This window comes from Castor canadensis, chromosome 2, assembly GCF_047511655.1.
Source record: "Castor canadensis chromosome 2, mCasCan1.hap1v2, whole genome shotgun sequence".
Classification (NCBI taxonomy): Eukaryota; Metazoa; Chordata; class Mammalia; order Rodentia; family Castoridae; genus Castor; species Castor canadensis.
This window is the reverse complement of record NC_133387.1, coordinates 13,932,502-13,953,015: the sequence shown is the minus strand read 5'-3', so window position 1 is coordinate 13,953,015 and position 20,514 is coordinate 13,932,502. Positions and strand designations below refer to the sequence as shown.

Here is a 20,514-nt window from a genome sequence, read left to right as displayed (position 1 = left end):
TTTTTACTCTATGTTTGTTGTTTTGACTGCTAAAATTTGAGGCAATTTTTTTCTGGGTTTAACAGTACACTATGGTTCAGGAGTTTTCCTGAATAAACAGAACTAATAGCTGAATGAAAGGAGATCACAGCAATAATTTATTAAGTGACCCCTTCCTTCCTTCCTTCCTTCCTTCCTTCCTTCCTTCCTTCCTTCCTTTTTTCCTTCCTCCCCTCCTCCATCCCTTCCTTTCTTTCTGTTTTTTTTTTTGAGACAGTGTCTTGCTATATAGCCCAGGCTGACCTTGAACTTGTAATTCTCCTGCCTCAACTTCCAAATGCTGGGATTACAGTTGTGCCCCATCACACCTGGCTTGTTTATGTATTATGTCTATTTAGCAAAAGGACCCAGAAAAAAAGTGCATTTATTTTCCTCACTTAGAGTCTAAGGTGAAAGAGTTTATAAGTAATATAGAAAGAATCTGATCCCCACTAGGTCTCACCTAAAGCCCATGCTCTCTGCTGCACAATTGCCCAGCAGAAAAGCAGAAAAGATGCTGAGTCAGAGCAGTTGTGCAGGAGTAGTTGTTGATGATCATGTAACTAAGGAGCCTCAGACCTTTGCCCCTCAAAGTGTACCGCATGGGAAGTGCACTTATAGTGGTTTTTTAGTCCCTCCTTTTTTTTTTTTTGGTGGTTGTGGGAGTGGGGTAGGTGTTGAACTCAGGGTTTTACACTTGTTAGGTAGGTGTCCTACCATTTAAGCCATGCCCCCAGCCCTTATTGCTTTAGTTGTTTTTGGGATAACGTCTCCCATTTTTGCTCCCAGATGGACCTGGACTGCAATCCTGTTTTTGATTCCCATGTAGCTGAAATGACAGGTGCACACCACCATCCCTGGTTATTGTTTCAGATGGGGGGTCTCACTCCTGCCCCTACCCCCTGACCCCTGCGCTGGTCTCCAACCGTGATTCTTCCCGTTTCTATATCCCAAGTAGTTGGGATTACAGGTTTGAACCCCCACACCCTCCTACCTATTATTGTATTAGAACTTACATTTAACTAAAATGCCTGCATAAGGAAGATGTACAACAATCTTTGACAAACACTGCTCTAGAACAATGATTTTCAAATGTGACTGCACAGTGGAATTATGTGGAAAAATTAAGACAAAACCAAAATAAAATAGCAATGTCTGCTTCCATCCCCATGGATTCTGTTTTCATTGGCCTGGGTTGAAGTCTGGGTGGAGAACTCCTGTTTGCAGTCTAGACGATTAGTCTAGATTACAGCTGCATTGAGAGAGAGGAGAACTTTTTTTGAATTATGGCTCCAGAATTCTCATCATTACGTACAACTTCTGCAGTCTTACTACATGAATGGTCCTGTTGGCTCATTGTATAAGAAAACACTAGCTCACTTGTTTAACATCAATCAAATGAAAACACCCATTTAAAAAAATTTATTTCATTGACCATAGGTTTCTTCACATGGTTAAGACTGGTTTCCCAAGACAACCAAGCAATATGATGTTTAGACTACATGGTTGTAAATTTTTCATATTTAATTGTCTTTCTGCAGAATGGAACTAACTTGTATGGTGCTCAGACGTTCTTTCTGTGCCTTGAAGATGCTAGTGGATCATCCTTTGGGGTGTTTCTTATGAACAGCAATGCTATGGGTAAAGGAACAAAAGAATATTCATAAAATGACAAACATACACAAAAGTGACTTTTATTCCCTTTTTATTGCACTATGATAAAAGGAATGGATCCTTTAAGAATAACTGAGCCATAACGTAAGGTCCTAATTATTCCATTCCTACCTTATTACTGTTGACTCATGGTTGCCATGTGTAGGGGATTCTCTTCTAGCTTTTCATTTCCCTGAATCTGATTGTCTCCATTGGAATATTTTGCATTCCAGAGTTAAGATAGTAAACCCTTCCCTATAATCTACTCTGAGACAGTTTCTTCCCATTGTTCTTCTCCCTCCTTAGCCTTGTACTTAGTGGACCCCAATGGCAGTTTCAGTACCTCCACAGGGCAAGAGGAGATGTATCAGCATCTCCCAAGGTTGCAGTGGGCGTAAAATACTAATCCCTACCCTCTTTGTAACTGGGGGTCATTGGGTTAGATCAGTGCTATGCAAAGTGGGGTCCAAGAATGGTTCACAAACTGTTTCAGTTCCACAGAAAGATGAATGTAGAAATTGGGGCTAATCAATGCTGAAGCATCCAAATGCATGCATGGACTTTGTCTAGTAATTCATTTTTGTGTTCTTTTGCAAAAGTTTCAGTTTGCAGTGAATTGAAAATTAAATTTAAAAAATCTAATCCTTCCCTGCAGTCTGAGAAGCACTGTAGGTAATCTAAGATGACTCTAGGATACCAAGTAGCTTAAGAATAGACTTAAAGAATATAAGGATTGTACAGGTTCAGGAAATTGAAAGGAACCAGAAATCAATCTGAGTCAGACTTCATGGTAAAGTTACAAGACCCTACATACTCCGTTCAAGTTGTTCTTATGACACAAGAACACATTTCAGTACATTTTGAGGCCTTTAATGCTGATACAAACCAAGAATAAAAGGCAACTTCTGAGAATAGTGGTTGGAGCTTAAAGGGTATTTGAATGTATTATATAATTTCTGATTTTTTTCAGTTTGACTCTTGCTTGATATGAGATTCAAGAAAAACATTTAGGAGTAGACAGGTGACTCTTTAGAATGATATATATGTCCTTGGGAAAATAGATGGGAGATGTTAGGCTTGTCATGATGTCTAGAGGTGCTTGTTGTCTCAGAGAAGATTAGAATTTCTCTTAAGAAAGGAATTTGTGAAAACCGAGTATTTTGGGACTCTATTTAGGCGTTTGGAGATATCAGGAACAAGTGCTTTTAGATGCAAATAATTTTTAGGCACCAGTGGCTTATTCTGGGCACTTTCTTGAGCCTATTTGCTTTTTTTTTTTTTTAAGTCAGAGCATGGGTCCTGGTGGAAGGAACTGAGACACAACAGTCACCTGCTATTGAAGTCGGTCACTGAACAAATGCTTTGGCTCCCCTATGTATCAGTTTATCTCTTTGTATTCAAAATGTGAGACATTTGAATCCCCTACACATGGGGGTTCAAATGATTAGTGATCCTCTGGTCTAGAATTTTGTAGTTATTATTGTGGAATAACTTCTAATTTTTATTTTCTCCTTTTTTAAATCTTTTAAGAGGTTGCTCTGCAGCCTGCCCCAGCTGTCACCTACCGCACCATTGGGGGTATTTTGGATTTCTATGTGTTCTTGGGAAACACACCTGAGGAAGTTGTACGAGAATATCTAGAGGTAAGTTTATGATATCATGATTATGATTGAGTAAATTCTACATAGAAAATATTTAAGAAAAGCATACTTTGTACAGTGTGACCTAAAAAATTCTGCAATTAAAATGTGGGACATTAAAGGACAGATCTCATGTATGCAATGGAAACTTATTTAATAGAATTTTATGTTATAAAGAGGTGAGAGAATATAAAGATGCCCTAAACATGACCCTATCCTCAATAATGGAAAAGGGACTGGAGAAATAGGCTAACATTTTGACACTAACTAATCAGTGCATTAAAAAATGGAATATTTTTTGTGCACTGAAACTGAACTTGAATACTGTTGATATACTCTCTATACAAGAATGAATATAGAAATCTTTTTTTTTACATTTAAAGACATTTATTGGTGTTTCAGACAACTGGCAAATAGCATTTAAACTTCATTGTAACCTTTATAAAACTTTCCATTTGTTATGCTCATTGCTCAGTTAGAATTTTAAACATCTTTATAAACTCATAGATTTATAGTCTTAGACCCAGGTTCCCCAGACTATGATTCTATAGATAAAGTATACTGTTACATTTATTCCTGTGTTTCTTATTTATTTATTCATATGTGCATACAATGTTTGAGTCATTTCTCTCCCCTTCCCCCACCCCCTCCCTTACCACCCACCCCTTCCCTCTCCCCCACCCCCTCACTACCTGGCAGAAACTATTTTGCCCTTATCTCTAATTTTGTTGAAGAGATAGTATAAGCAATAATAGGAAGGACCAGGGGTTTTTGCTAGGTGAGATAAGGATAGCTATACAGGGAGTTGACTCGCATTGATTTCCTGTGCATGTGTGTTACCTTCTAAGTTAATTCTTCTTTTTATTTATTTATTTATTTATTATTCATATGTGCATACAATGCTTGGGTCATTTCTCCCCCCTGCCCCCACCCTCTCCCTTACCATCCACCCCACCCCCTCCCTCTCCCCCCAACCCCCTCAATACCCGGCAGAAACTATTTTGCCCTTATCTCTAATTTTGTTGAAGAGAGAGTATAAGCAATAATAGGAAGGAACAAGGGTTTTTGCTAGTTGAGATAAGGATAGCTATACAGGGAGTTGACTCACATTAATTTCCTGTGCATGTGTGTTACCTTCTAGGTTAATTCTTCTTTATCTAAACTTTTCTCTAGTTCCTGGTCCCCTTCTCCTATTGGCCTCAGTTGCTTTTAAGGTATCTGCTTTAGTTTCTCTGCATTGAGGGCAAATGCTATCTAGTTTTTTAGGTGTCTTACCTATCCTCGAAATCTTAAACGAACTGAAACTACCTTAAGAAAGGGGCTAAGGTAGAGTGAAGAAAATTAGAGGAGATAAACCAGTTAGGGTTATAATATATATATGCATGGAACTGTGACAAGGAAACTCCCTGTGTAGCTACGTTTATCTCAAACAAGCTAAAATGTCATGTTAAAAGAAAAAGAATATTGCTAACTTTCATTTCCGTATTTCTTCTAGCTCATTGGACGGCCAGTCTTGCCTTCATACTGGGCCCTGGGATTTCACCTCAGTCGGTATGATTATGGATCCCTCGATAACATGAGAGAGGTTGTGAACAGAAACCGTGCAGCACAACTCCCTTATGTAAGTAAGGCTTTAAATGGTTCTCTAAAAATAAAGAAATTCCCTGGAAGAATAAGACTAACTGCTCACACTTTACCTCTTGGAGTATTCTTTTCTTTTCTAAAAGAATTTTATTTTATTTTTGAATTAGCATACATTAGTAACCTGAGTGGATTTTATTATGTATTTCCATACATGCGCACAGTACATTTTGAACAAATTCAGATAAATGAGTTTTTTTGTTGGGTCAACCATTTTTTTACCTCAAGGAACCCTAGTTCTTTTTATTAGAAATTGTACTTAGAGACCACCATTATGGTGAGGAGGCAACTTGGTCTTGTGTCTATTTTTCTTTTTTCAAATTTTCTTCTCTTTTCTTTTTGAAGTTTTACTAAGAATTTATTTTAGTGTAACAGGACAAAGTAGGGAGAAATTTAAAGAGATGGGAGGAAAAAAAAAGAAAAGGGAGAAAGGATACAACCTGATAGAAGTGCTGGGGTGAGAGAAAATCTGCTGTTTTTCTTCTCCCATGTTTTATTAGTAAAATTTTCTTGTGTTATTGTATTAACTACATTTTACATTTTCATTTGAGCTCTTAAATTAATTCTCTCTATAGCTTAGATTATGCCATTTTAATACTTCTTGGTATTAAACATTAGTTCTTGGTTGCATTGTTTGACTCCATAGCATCATGGCAGAGACCGATCATAAAAGTGATAGAGTATCTTTAATATTTCTCTAAGATTCAGGTATAAGCTTAATTATTATGTTTAATTCAGGTAAAAAATGATGTGGATTCCTGATCCCCCTACTCTTGCTAATTAATATGCTTTAATAGATATTTTGAAGAGAAATTGAGAAAGTAGAGTAATTCTAGACCCCAAAGATGTAGGCCAAAAGAAGTATAGTACTGGATACAGGCCCAAACCATCTAAATTAGCACATATTTTTGCACAGATAAAAAAACTAAAGCTATGTAAGGGACAATTAACTTGACCAAGACCACATTGCTAGTTGGTAACAGAATTTGTAATTAAATAGATTTTAAAAATCATATAACAAGTTATAGGTCCATCTAATTTTACATTGGTATTTTGGTTACTGTTGAATTGACAATAAATGAAATTTGTCTTTCTGCATAATGTAGTCATTTCATATCTGAAGTAGAGCTTCAGGAGATATTTTGGGATTGGAGGAAAGAAAACATGATGTGTAAAAGAATTGAGATTCAAAAGATGTAGTAACATTATGGGGAGAGTAGGAAATGAGAGTGGTGGAAGATATTTGCGTGGGTGGATCCACTCTCTATTTTGGCCACAGCCCTGCTTCTCATTATCCTCCAGCTCTGAAGGGATTTTTGGACATGGGGTGAGGATACAGAGGGGAATAGCACTTGAAGTAAGAGAGGCAGGATTGAGGGAATGCTCAGCATAGACAAATGGGACCTCATAAAACTAAAAAGTCTCTGCTCAACAAAGGAAATGGTCTCTAAACTGAAGGGAACACCCACAGAGTGGGAGAAAATATTTGCCAGCTACACATCAGACCAAGGACTGATAACCAGAATATATAGGGAACTTAAAAAACTAAATTCTCCCAAAACTAATGAACCAATAAAGAAATGGGCAAGTGAACTACAGAACTTTCTCAAAAGAAGAAATTCAAATGGCCAAAAAACACATGAAAAAATGCTCACCATTTCTAGCAATAAAGGAAATGCAAATTAAAACCACACTAAGACTCTCTACTTTTTATGTGATCCTTCTCACATATAGACAGACAAGACTGAATAGAAGATTATTAACTAGTTGAATACAGGTGGTGTTGAATTCTGCCAAGTTTAAGTGGGCGAAAGGATATAATACATACATCTAATGAAATATATTTATACTTTGAATGGCTTAATATGAGTGTAGCTATTATATTGGGGGCTTTAATGAGGAATGAGGTTTTAGAAGAGATGCAAATGGAAAAGCTCAAAGTCTCTAGAATAATTTACTTTTCTTTTCCACCACATTCCCTTAGAGGCAGACACCTGCATCTTGAGCAAGAGTAAGTTTCATTCTGGTTCCACTATTTTCATATAAAATTAGCAAATATTAAATACCAAAGACTTGAAGTAGAAGAGAAGTAACAAAACCAACTATGAGGCAATAAAATGAAAGAGAAGTGGGGGAAGAGAGAGTCCCTTATCTTGTGGATAGTCTGAAATGTATTTGATAGCCTTGGTGATATGTCATATATTATACAGTTAACCTGATTGCAGTGATGGGGATAAACCTTGTGTAAATAATGGATCATTTGTTTTTGAAACTGACCTGGGAAGAGAAGCACTTCAATGCCAGGACAGATTAGCTCCCTGTTTAGATCCCACCACAGAGCTGGCACTTATCTTGAATAATAACAGTGATAGTTTGGCTGATTAATTTGAATAGGGACATTTCTAGGTGCTAAATTGTGGATTGATGTATTCTTTCAGGATGTTCAGCATGGTGATATCGATTATATGGATGAGAGGAGGGATTTCACTTATGACCCAGTGAATTTTGAGGGCCTCCCTGAGTTTGTGGAGGAGTTACATACAAATGAACAGAAATTTGTCATCATTGTGGTATGTACTGCCTTCTTTTTTTCTTCCAAATAGGGGGAAAAATGTTCCTTATCATTATGCCCACTTCCTTCTCCATGGTCCCCCAAATCCCAGTCTCCTTTCAGTGCTTCCAGTTTAAAGCTAATTTTTTTGTTGTGTATTTCTTTTCCCTTCTTAGGATCCAGCCATCTCCAACAACTCTTCCTCAAGTAATCCCTATAGTCCATATGATAGGGGGTCAGCTCTGAAGATATGGGTGAATGGTTCAGATGGAGTGAATCCACTAATTGGGGAGGTAACTTAGTGTGCTGTCTGGGTCTGGTCAAGGGGCTGTGGTGGTATGTGTGAGCATGTGTTTTTTTGTTGTATGTTTTCAGATGCCTGTGTGTGGTGAGGATAAACTTTCCTTTGCTCTTTCTTCCTCAGATGCTTACCAGTCATCCTACCTGATGCAAGTCTCTCAGAATTCACTAAAAATAGCTCACTCATTGAATGTCCACTTCCTCACCTTCTCCCTCTTCAGATGACTTTGGTCTCTTTTCTTCCCCCATTACTTCACTGGCACTGATGTTACATGGCACTGGTTATCTTCTACTTCAGAAACTCAAAGGAAATGTTTCATGCCTCTTTCTTACTCATTTTCTCTGCAGTATGTAACCCACTTCATCACTTCTTTCTCAAATATTTACTTGCCATGTTTTTCATGAGGGTGTTACCTGCTGCTCCACCTCTAATAGTTCTGATGACACTTTTAGAGTATAGTGTCTGAGGGAAGCTGGGCAGGGAAGGAAGAGAGAAAAGTAAATGATGTTAGAATTCACAGATTATGATGGACCAGTTGAAGTTCACACAAAACACTTCCCCATTTACTGTTCCTAGAAATGAGAGTAGAGAAAGTGATAGGAAGAGAGAAGCAGAGTTGTAGACAAACAAGTTAGACAATGCCTCTATTCAAGGATTTATTCCTTAAGAACTTAGCCAGATTTTTTAAAAATAAAATTTTCTTTAAGAAGTTATTATTACCCCTGATATTTATTCCCTGTATTCCAAGCGATTCACCTTTTTAACTAAAAATGACCTTTGCCTGGCACCTCTTTCTTCATGAGCATAATAGGAATTTCTTTTCAAAGTTCTTTACTTTATTCTATATATTTACTGAATTTACTCTTTTTTCCTTACAGGTCTGGCCTGGAGTAACTGTTTTCCCTGATTACACCAATCCTAACTGTGCTATTTGGTGGACGAAAGAATTCGAGATTTTCTACAGTCAAGTAGCGTATGATGGAATTTGGATCGTGAGTTCTTAACACTTTGGTTCTTAGGTGACAAATAATCAAATGGCATGTATCTATGTCTGTGTCTTTGAATCATGGAACACAGAGAGAAGAAGAAGAAAGAAAACAAGTTTGGCCATAATTCCTACCATTTCATATCTTACTCTTCAAATAATCTTATCGAAACAGGTAGCTTAGAATCTGAATCATAATATTGGAGTTGGATGGAACTTAGGAATTTGTTTTCCTGAGTCCAGCTGTCCTTTTACAAATAAATGAGCTGATATTAAAAATAGTCATATGCTTCTTACATTGTCATAAAGTGCATGAATTATTTAATTGCCAGTTCTAGCTTTTTTCATTTGGACATGCTGGACAAATTGATGAGAGCCGAAGTTCCCAATTTAAAGTGCCATGTGGCTGCAGTAAGGAGAAATGTCTTGTATAATGCCAAATGAAAACAAATGGAAACCAACTGGTGCAGTCCATCAAAATTTAGGAAATTCTGGAGTTGAACTTTTTTCCTAATTATAAGAGAACTACAGGAAGTTTAAACAATGTAGGCAGCTAAGAAGATCAAAACAAAAGCCCTATAAATCAATATTTTGGTATGCATCCTTTTCAGCCTTTCATTTTCACAGCTTTGGCACATGCATACCCTCTTTTTGTCTCTCTTCCTAGCTCTCTCTTTCTCTCCAAACAGTGTAAACACATTGTGGTGTCTTATAAATCATTTTGTGGATAAGAAGACAGCTTAAATGCATCTCTCTCTCCATGTATATATATACATTTGTGTACTCACAGTTCTGCTTGGATATAGAGAGTATAAATTGATAATTATGACATTGCACATATTGAAATATTTTTTGCCTAATATTTTTGGGAATTGTTCACTTTTAGTGATTTTAGACAGTTAACATTTTGAAAGGATTCTAAGAACCTTCTCCATAAAGTCTTTAGTGGGTAGGGAAGACTGGAGCATCCATTTCGTTCCATGTACATATATGGACCCCTTTTAAAAAAAGAAATGTCTGGAATGATTTCTCGGATTCTTTAAAAAAGACACCATCAATACAATGCTATGAAACATATTTTACTTAGTATTTTTTGCTCTTTGTCTTGTAGGATATGAATGAAGTTGCAAACTTTGTTGATGGCTCAATTTCAGGATGTTCCACAAGCAACCTCAATTATCCTCCATTCACTCCCAGTAAGTTTTCCTAGTCAGCCAGATTGAAGTGACAATGTGACATTTTAAATTCATAAGGATAGATTTGAACAACATGGCTCGGGAATCTGTATGTAAGCGCTCACAGAGAAAGGAAAATGTGGGTAATACATAAAGAAAATTGAGAAAGGAGATAAAAATGCTCTATGGTTTCCTAAAAGAGACATAAATTGCAATGGGACTGTGATTCTTCCTCCTACAGTTCATGCTACTTCTAGGGGATGATCAAGAGAGGATATGATGTAGGAGCCAGGGGTTATTGGTTAGTTTATGTTGCTCTCAAGTATGCACCCCCACAAGCCAGGGCGTAACAGAGAGAGGCGAGATGAGTGGGCTTGGTCCTCAGGAGAGGGTGAAGTCTGGTAACGTCCACAATATGAATGACAGACAAAAGCCACAGAATGAAATAGCTCCAGAGCCTATGGCCTAGGAAGTCAGTGAATGTGTTACTTTCAATCTTTGATTGAACTTTGAACAACACTATCAGGATATGGTGTTGAAATTGCAGTATTGATTGTAGTTTGAGGAAAGCTAAGGGCACCAGTACAAATTGTATCTTGATTGAGAAAGGAATGAAACTTCTAGGATTATAACATTTTGTGACGATTTCATCTTCATGGCAAATGAGGATATTAGAGCGGAGAGTCATATCTAATGTTGAGGGGCTTGGATGGGAGGCTAAACAGTTCATATTTCATTCTTTTGGTGATAGAAGCTATTCATGTTTTAGTTAGAGGGAAATATGATAGTCCAGTGGTTTTTATAAGTGTTAATCCACAAATTAAAAGATAGATCAAAAGTAAATAAGTTATTAAGAATCTATTGCAATAAAGTCGAAAGGTGGTTTGGATCTGAACCACGGTGGTGCACATGAATAAAAGCCAGATTAGAAATCACTCTTTATAATGCATGATCAAGGAAAGAGCAAATCAGAAATTAACTTACTCTTTTATTCAATTTCTATTCTTGGACCATTTAAATTGGTTTAAAGAATTCAGATTAAACTTATTGTCCAACTGGATTCTTTTGCTTCCATATGCCTATCTCTGGTCACATGAGAACTTGGGTGAAAGATATGTGAGGGTCAGCACAATTTATTTATGTATTAGACAGACTACCTCAAGAGTATTCTGATAGTGAGAAAACAGTATGACTGCTCATAGGGTGGACATAGGAAGTGCCTCTTCAGGGGAGCCATCTTTTCAAGTGGGATAGTCAAAGGGTAGGAAATGTGCATTTAAGGCTCTCACTGACTGATTCCTCTTTTTTTTCAGGTGTCCTGGATGGATTCCTGTTCTCCAAGACTCTCTGCATGGATGCAGTGCAGCACTGGGGCAAGCAGTATGATGTCCACAATCTGTATGGCTACTCCATGGCGATTTCCACAGCAGAGTGAGAACATTACTGCTATAGAATAATATGTGATCAAAGTATGAGTCTGTGAGATGCTGGGTGACTCACACATAGTATTTGTTCAAATCTACATAATAAATATGGTTGTCATTAATGGAATGAATGAGGCAAATGCTTCATACATAAGGAAGAAGAAAGCCAATAAATACTTGTGGTGTGTGTAAAATGAAAGAACAAGTGAGAAAATGAGTGCAAGGAAAATTAGAAGAAAGAAAGATAAGAAATTTGCCCTTGATCAAACAGCTAATGCATTGCAAAAGCATAATTTAGTCCTGAGTCTAAAGACAATATATTTTCCCTTCTTACACACTGTGTAGCAGGAATACAAAGGGTTAAATAGCCTGGAGCTATCTAACTACATTGAGGTGTTAGATTTGGCTCAGCATCTTTTTACTGAGCTCTCTTTACCTGTGTGTGAAATTAAATGTTATAGTGAGGAAAAAGTATTTAGAATTTATTCAACTTGCTATCTAACTATAATAGCAGGAAACTGGATCAAAACCACATTAATTCATTATTAAATCAATGGGTATAACTTTAGCCATTTTGAAAGTAATTGAAAAATTCTATATAAAAGTCAATTACTCTACCACTGAGTTACACCCCCAGCCTCACAAAAGTTAAAATTATGGATATTATCTAAAAGTTAAAATTATGGATATTATCTACTTATATTTAGTTATAAAAGTGCACACATGCATATAAATTTAAAATGTCTTCTCTTATCAAAAAATTATTACCAAAGTATTTCTAATTAAAAGTGGAATTTCCAAGGGTTGTTAGTAAGTCCATATTTGTGTATTTCTGAAGTCTTATGTTATGAAAGATTACTGTTTATATATCTCTGTAAAGTTAAATTTCATCTTTGTTTTAGAAAAACTGTATATCTCTAATTACCAACCTTTTTGAGACTGCTGTTGAAATTCTTAGAAATTATGGGGTTAATGATGTACATAAAATACCTTAAAACTAAACAAGACAAGATATGAATGTGGTTAACAGTGCAGGCTACTCCTAACAGCCATTTTAACCCTGTTGGGAAAATGGGATGAGAAGAAGGAAGTATTTTCAAAATACTGAATATTTTTGCTGTATCTCCTGCTCTGAGAATGTCTAAGATCTCACATTGACCCCTTAAATCTCTTCCTTTCTAGAGCTATCAAAACTGTGTTCCCTAATATGAGAAGCTTCATCCTAACACGTTCTACCTTTGCGGGATCTGGCAAGTTTGCAGCCCATTGGTTAGGAGACAATACAGCCACCTGGAACGACCTTCATTGGTCCATCCCTGGCATGCTTGAGTTCAACCTTTTTGGTATCCCTATGGTGAGTTCCTATCCCAAGCTCTCTTATGCATCTCAGTCCATAGAAAGCCTTGTTGACAAGTTTTCAAACCATAAAGCTTGACATGGTCTAGGGATTTATTGTCTTGAAAGCATCAACTTAGATATGGCTCTGATACCACAACATCCTTTCCTGTAATGTCTTCTGAAGATAGAAAGTGCAACTTTGACAACCTCTGCAATATTTCTTTCTATTAAAGTATAGCATACATGCAGAAAAGTGCATAAATCCTTCATTCTAAAGCTGATGGATTTTATACACCAAGCATGCCAGGGTCTCTAGCATTCACATGAAGAAACAACATTGCTAGCACTCTAGAGGCTTTGGCATCCTTTTTCTTAAATTCGACATATACATTTATTGAACTCTTACTGTGTCCAATTAAGTATGCCAGTGAGTGTGGAAAAAAAACTCCAAATATACAGAAACAAAAACACCTTCCCTTTCTCCAAAGAGTTAGAATTTAGTAAAAAGAAACATATATGTAAACAATTATGACAAAGTAGGTTAAAAGAGCCGGTAGGTATATATGTATTAAGTGTTATAGGAGACCATGAGAAAGAAATTTATTAACTCTGATAAGACTATAGGAAGGAAGTTGAGGAGCTTCATAGAAAAGATAGTACTTGAACTTAACCTTGAAAACTGACTAATGAGGAGAGAAACTTCAACTATATTGTGTTGTAAGAACTTTACAGATGTCACATGGTGCCCCCAGTAAAACAATAATGAAAAATTTTAAAAAGATTGAGAAATAAATATGGGCAAAGATAGTGTGAGGGTGAGAAACTGATGCATGCATAAGGACTGGTGTGTAGGATCACCAATTTACTCTGTAAAAGGTAGATTGGAATCAGGTTTTGAAGAGTTAATAGGATGAATATCAAGGAGATTCTGGAGTCTTTTGACAAGGTGAGTAACATGATTTGAGTTATGCTTCGGAAAAGTGCATGGTAAAACAATACTTTTAACAATATTACTAGTTACTATTCATCAAAAAGCATATGATATGCATTTTAGCACTGAAGAGAGACTGGAGCATGGGAAGGGGAAATAACTCACTCCATGTCATCCAGCAGAAGAGCATGGTCACAGGATATAAGCAAATTCTGACCACACTTCATTAGCCTTCCCAGTAAGAAGTTTTTGCACAAAATCAGTTGGAAGATCCCTGGTAGAAAACAAAGGAGAATGGTGGAAGTGAGGCACAAATGCACTGCTGTCTGTGTTTTCTTCCAGGTGGGTGCAGACATATGTGGCTTTACACTGAACACCTCTGAAGAGCTCTGCAGGCGGTGGATGCAGCTGGGAGCATTTTATCCATTTTCCAGGAATCATAATGGCCAAGGCTACCAGGTAGGGCTCCTGGGAAACAATAAAAATTGGCATACATAGGACTGGATCTGCTTGTATCCTTCCTAAGAAATCTGCCATGCCATGGTACTTTACTTATGCTTATTTGTTGTATCATAAAATGAGCCATTGTCATAGCCTCTCATTTACTGCTGCCATTAGGAAATGGGGAGTCTGAGAAGGTTTTCAGTCAAACCTATGTAATACTTCATCTATCTTCTCATTTTGTAATGAGAAGCAAGTGGGGGAATATTTCAAAATTATTTAAATGGCAGTTTCTCAAAAGAGCACTTCCAAGACTGGGTGAAATAGGATGAGTTGCACATTGCAATGGCCACCTGCTTGGTGAAATGGTCCACCATTGCCCAGCTGTACTGCTCCTAGGTGAAATTTGCAACCTAAACTCCAGCTTATTTAGAAAGGAAATTCTTGGTTGTGCTGAATGGGTTCTGGAATTTTCTGGATGTCTCTGCTTTCCTAGAGCCAACCCACAGTTTCAAACTCTTATTTCCTCCCAGGACCAGGATCCTGCCTCGTTTGGAGCTGACTCCTTACTGCTGAATTCCTCCAGGCACTACCTTAACATCCGCTATACTTTACTGCCTTACCTCTACACTCTCTTCTACCGTGCTCACAGTCGGGGGGACACAGTGGCCAGGCCCCTTCTGCATGAGTAAGTTTTTCCAATTTAAAGGAATTACATTAATATAATTGAGGTGACATTGACTATGTCATAGCATATCAGAGTAAAACTTAAAACAATCCAAGCAGTTATTCAGATGTGTGTTTGTGTGTGTGTGTGTGTGTGTGTGTGTGTGTATGTGTGTATGTGACTGGAATACCCAGTTGGTATTTGTAAGGCTACTGCTATGTAGGAACTTTTGTAGGACTTAAGTAGTATAGCCTGTTAACTTTTGGAGAGAGAGCTAGACTAAAAGTTATATGACTCAAGGACTTTTCTTTGTTCTGTCACCAGGTAACTGTATCTCAGACAAGACTCTTTTTTTCAGTGCTGAGTATTGAACCCACAACCTTACACATGCTAGGAAAGTCTTCTACTACTGAGCTACACACCAGTCCTCTTTAGTCCTAATTTAAAAGATTTTCTACCTTGATTCTAACAATCTCTTCTATAATGTACTATAAGGCCAATATTCTGTTCAAGGTCTAGGAATAAGCCTGTAATTTGCAAATGAAAAAGAACCTGTATAATTCCATAATTCTTATTTGTCAGCCAATGAACATCTCTGATTTAACTTTGCAAAAGGGCACTTAAGAACCTTTGTTTGTCAAAATACAGTTCACTCCCTTAAGTGTGTGACAGGTAACTATCTACATTCTTATATATTCATTTTTGGGTTAAGTTTTTGCTTACTCCTGAAATTCCCAGTTAAAAGGCAAATATCCTAAAAAAGGAAAAAAATAAAAATTTGCATTATCTGGTATTTTTTGATGATCAGACCCAATTCTGCCTTGATAGTCATCTGAAGTGCTAAAGTATATTGGTTATTTTACTTATTTTTTAAAGGGAGATATGGCAAATAAAATTACAGCCTGGGACCTGCCTAGCATAGGTACTGGCATAGGAAGTTCTGTCCAATCAGAGGGAAGAACAGAAAAGCCCATGGCCTGGGGAAAGGGGATTTTTTGGAGGTGGGAGTGGGAAGAGGTTGGGGTAGAGTAGGTGTCACAGAATAATTGTGGGTGTTTTCCTGGTCAGTTTGCATACATGCTTTGGACAGATTATAGTGAGAGCTACCAGAAACATTGCCCACATCTCAGTGACCTGTGTCTTTGCTGTCTAGATTCTATGAGGACAGCAACACTTGGGATATAGACCGACAGTTTTTATGGGGGCCAGGCCTCCTCATCACTCCTGTTCTGGATGAGGCAAGTATTCTCAGAGACATGCTAGGGGTGTCTGCTTCTGTCTCTGTACTCCTTCCCCAAACTCTTCTCTCTTCTTTTTATTCTAAACCAATTTCCAACATCTGTGGCTGAGTCAGCCTTGAACAGAGTATGCAGGGGTTTGGGGAAGTGGGAATTCTGATATAAATTTTCCTTTCTAGAACTCTTTTTCTCTAGACTAAATTCCCAACCATTTTAAAAAGAACCTACTGGCCACTTTTGATTTAAGAATGAGTCTGTGGGTGTTCAGATTATCCTAGCCTAGCCTAGATCATTACTGCCCTGGACCAGATTAGAGCAGTGACCAGCTTGCTCTCTTTTAAATCACACTAGTCAGAAAAAAAATATACAGTCACACTAGTAAGGATGTGATTGTTGTCTCCACCACTCAGGACCTGTGTGATCTGGAGCAAGGCACTGTGCTAGTTTCTCATTGGTAATGGTGGAAAAATTAAATGAGATAGTCAATGTAAAGTTGAAATTTTTCCCCACAGTACCTTTTATTATTATTGTTGTTGTTATTATTATTATTCCTAATGTGGTCCCATTTGGAATTTTCCCCTGGACTGCCAAGTTACAGCTTTTCTTATCTTTATTAGATGAAAGACAAAAGAAAGACATGGCTCAATAACAGAGAAAGGTCATGTTTATCCTGTCTAAATCTGGTTAAGAAGTTTTTTAGGGAAGGCAAGGTAATCCATTTTATCCCTTCAGAGGCTGAGTCAAGAAGGATGATATTTTGTTTTGATTCTAGGGTACAGAGGAAGTGATAGCATATGTGCCTGATGCTGTCTGGTACGACTATGAGACTGTAAGTAGCTGGGATTTTTCTTAAACTTCTCAAGACCACAGCTGCAGCTGAATAGATAAGATACCTCCTCTGAGGTATCTTCCTTTAGTTTCACAGAAAAGCCTAGATACAGTGAGCCCGTGTCATTGAACACCAGTCACAATGAAATCTGAAAAAAATAATTCCCTATGAAAACTCAGATGGTATCGCATGAGCAAATATTGGCTTGGCTCATGGGCAATTTGAGCTTGGTCAAGAATCAGATTACATGTGCAGAACTATCAGTTCATATCATATGTATTGAATGGGTTTAGCATGGCATAAACATTATTTCACACATCTCAACTGACCACCAAACATGTTGCTCTTTGACTGCCTGAGCAGACAGTAATTCAACTGAGAGGAAGGGGAGAACACTGTAGAGAACTCAGCACATGGGTGGCCACTGGAGGCCCTTGTGCTGTGAGGCCAATGTGTTTTATTTATCTGCCTGCATCAGGGAGGTCAATTGAAATGGAAGAAGCAAAAAGTTAAGATGGAACTTCCTGGAGATAAAATCGGGCTTCATCTTCGTGGCGGCTACATCTTCCCCACACAACAGCCAAACACAACTACTGTAGCAAGGTATAGCATGAAATATTCTTTTAGGAAGAAGTTGACAAAGCTGGGCATTTCTGTGTCCATCTCTTGTCCAGAGGATGCCGAGAAGTACTATGTAGAGTGTGGAGCAGAAGGATGCTGGCGTGTGTGAGTGTGTGCACATGTATGTGTGTATGGGAGAGGGGATCATCAAACTCTGTTCTTGGCTTTCCTTTGGCCTCTTTTCAAGAAACTGTTGATCTAGAGCTGCACCCAGATGGATTTTGAAAGGGCTTAATCTCTGTTATTCTTTAAATCCTTTAAATTTTTCACAACACATGAACAGGTTGACTGTTCTGCCTCCCTAGTTTGCCTAAGACTGTTGCAGTGTTAGCCCTGAAAATCTTACATTTTGTCAGACTCAATTCTGGGCAAGTTGCATGTCAGCTGATAATCTACCTGGCTTGGCCTGACCACTTATCCATGACTCTCTTCTCTTGCCTCACTTATTCTCATTTATAGATTTGGGATCCACTATCCATCCTCCTATAGTCTTAACTTCCTGTTCCTTTTCTCCACTGAGTCGTTTCTTATTGGTGATTCAAAACTGGGTTTAAACATGGAAATGTCACGAGAAAACTCCCTGTAGAGCTATCTTAAACCAAGCAAATGTCTTTTTTCAAAATGGAGAACTGGAAGGTAAAACAGGTCCTATTTGGGGGTTGGTAGCAGTGGGAGGGGGGAGGATATAAAGAAAGCATGAAGGAGACTGAGTGTATTAGAAATATGATGTATTCATGTATGAAAATGGAAAAATGAGACCTGTTGAAACTATTCCAGGAATGGGGGAGAAGGGGATAAAGGAGAATGATGGAGGGAGTGAATTCAACTGTGATATATTGTAAGAACTTTTATAAAAGTCACAATGTACCCCCAGGACAACAATAATATAATTCAAAAGACTGGGTTCAAGAATTACCTCCTCCTGTAAAATTCAGATCTCCCCTACATTGTTGATTTTTCCTTTTTACTTCTTTGATTCCTTATCTCTGTGTCACCCTGGGGTTGTAATCTCTAAAATGACCTGGCTGCACCACTGTTGTCTAGGATTTCTTTCTCTTCTCACTATCTGGTTTGGAATGGTAGCTGTGGCCACAGGTTTTACTGTAACTACTGTGGTGATTCTGATGCTCACATTCTTGCTTCCTACATTAATGCCGACGTGTGACATGTTTCTGTTTCCTGTGTCATTACTGATACTGGAGTAATATGCTCCTGACATTTTTGCCCTTGTTCCTGAAGAAAAGCAGTACAATCTGTAATATTTTCCATTTGAAATTTTATGGAAGCATATAGCAAAATTCTTTGGACTGTAAGTCCTTATCTCTTACATAAATCTCATTTCCCATAGCCGACAGAACCCTCTTGGTCTTATCATTGCCCTGGATGAGAAGAAAGAAGCAAAAGGTGAACTTTTCTGGGATGACGGGCAAACAGAGGGTGAGTGTTGTTTTGAGAATATTGCAATTTCATAACCTGCATTTTTAAGTTTAGTTCTTTACTCCTGGTGATCATTCAGCTGTGGGAGAAATCTCATCAGCTTCAGTAGCATTTTTTCTTACGTTGAGAGATGAGTTTTGTTTACAGTTGCACCAGTCAGTGGCCATGATAGATGAACCAGAGATGGAATGAAAAAATGTTGCAATATCTCAGAATTCTCCCATTTGCAGGGCTCTCATTTTATTATGAATGAACACCTGGAAGACATAGTTTCAAGACTGTTCTTATATAATTCAACTAATAATGTAAATATCTTCATCAAAATACTTGGGAAGAAATGGTGATGATACAAAAACCATACCCACGTCAGTGGCACTGTGGGATTATGCTTTCCTACTATGTGTGTTTCTATCCCTGCTTTAGCACATCATTTTGACTCCAGTGTAGTAATGACTTTTGTGAATGTAGCTTAGGACACAGAATCCTATAAGACATATACCTTGACAGCACTTGGAAGAGAAGCTTTTTCAAAGTTTTGATAGAAGGGAGAGGGCAAAACTGTAGCTTGGTCTTGGAGATTCTGTTGATAATATGGTCAATCTCAAGACCTGGGTTTTGATTTTTTAAAATAGTTTTTAATTATATTTTTGAATTAATGTACATTAATAACAAGAGGAGGTTTTATCATGGTAACTCTATACATACATTCAGTGTACTTTGACAATAGCACCTCCTCCATTATATTTCCATTCACCCTCCTTTTCAGTGTTTGGTGGATTTCATTATGTTCTCTTCATGTGTATATGTGTAGCATACTTCTATCCTCTTCACTCCTCAGTATTCTTTTCTTTTCCCTTTTCCCCTCCCATTGATCTAGACCATTCACCTATCACATTCATGTCCCATTAACATCACCACCATCACCACCATGTTCTCCACAAGTGAGGGAGAACATGGAACATTTGCCTTTTTGAGCTTGACTTATCTCATTCAGCATGATCCCCTTCCATCCTTTTTCCTGCAAATGGTATAATTTCATTTTTCTTTATGGATGAGCAATATTCCATGGCATTTATATACTATGTTTACTTTATCATCCCATTGGTTGTTGGGCATCTTGGCAGTTAAGCTATTATGAAGAGAGCTGCAAAAACATGGGTATGTAGGTATTGGTCCTGTAAATGATTTACACTCCTGGATACATGCCCATGAGTGGTATGATGGAATCATAAGGTAGATCTATTTTTAGTTTTTTGAGGATCATTCATAATGATTTCCATAATGATTGCACAATTTACATTCTCACCAACAGTGTATGAGGGTTCCTTTTCCAAGACCTGGGTTTTAAAAAGCCTTTCATTTATTCTTATTTAAATTTTTTAGTTGAAAAATATTGAGCATATTCAAGAGTCAGCTTTAAGAAAAGGCAGGTGAAATTTGTTCTGTGGTAGGCAGGCCAGTCTAACTTGTCCTTCTTGTGTTTTCAGATACTATGACAAAAAACATTTATATTTTCTGTGAGTTTTCTGTCAGCCAAGTAAGTAGCACATTTTCATGAATTTTAGGTGTGGGCTTGTATTTGACCATTAGCATATATGTGCTTGAGTATATGTGTAATTAAAGT

At 37.5% G+C, this 20,514-nt stretch overlaps 1 protein-coding gene across 3 annotated transcripts in view; it reads left to right on the top strand.

Moving 5' to 3' along the window:
- LOC109695405 (maltase-glucoamylase-like) overlaps nucleotides 1–20,514 on the top strand; it is a 174,437-nt gene that overhangs the window by 30,830 nt on the left and 123,093 nt on the right. For all 3 annotated transcript variants that reach the window (XM_074061721.1, XM_074061719.1, XM_074061718.1), the window contains 16 exons: nucleotides 1,560–1,659; nucleotides 3,202–3,314; nucleotides 4,807–4,932; nucleotides 7,391–7,522; nucleotides 7,680–7,796; nucleotides 8,683–8,796; nucleotides 9,901–9,985; nucleotides 11,278–11,395; nucleotides 12,571–12,742; nucleotides 14,000–14,116; nucleotides 14,632–14,786; nucleotides 15,919–16,003; nucleotides 16,776–16,832; nucleotides 17,311–17,435; nucleotides 18,802–18,890; nucleotides 20,378–20,427. In XM_074061721.1, the coding sequence (XP_073917822.1) occupies nucleotides 1,560–1,659; nucleotides 3,202–3,314; nucleotides 4,807–4,932; nucleotides 7,391–7,522; nucleotides 7,680–7,796; nucleotides 8,683–8,796; nucleotides 9,901–9,985; nucleotides 11,278–11,395; nucleotides 12,571–12,742; nucleotides 14,000–14,116; nucleotides 14,632–14,786; nucleotides 15,919–16,003; nucleotides 16,776–16,832; nucleotides 17,311–17,435; nucleotides 18,802–18,890; nucleotides 20,378–20,427 (1,755 nt within the window). The remainder of the gene's footprint in view (nucleotides 1–1,559; nucleotides 1,660–3,201; nucleotides 3,315–4,806; nucleotides 4,933–7,390; nucleotides 7,523–7,679; nucleotides 7,797–8,682; nucleotides 8,797–9,900; nucleotides 9,986–11,277; nucleotides 11,396–12,570; nucleotides 12,743–13,999; nucleotides 14,117–14,631; nucleotides 14,787–15,918; nucleotides 16,004–16,775; nucleotides 16,833–17,310; nucleotides 17,436–18,801; nucleotides 18,891–20,377; nucleotides 20,428–20,514) is intronic.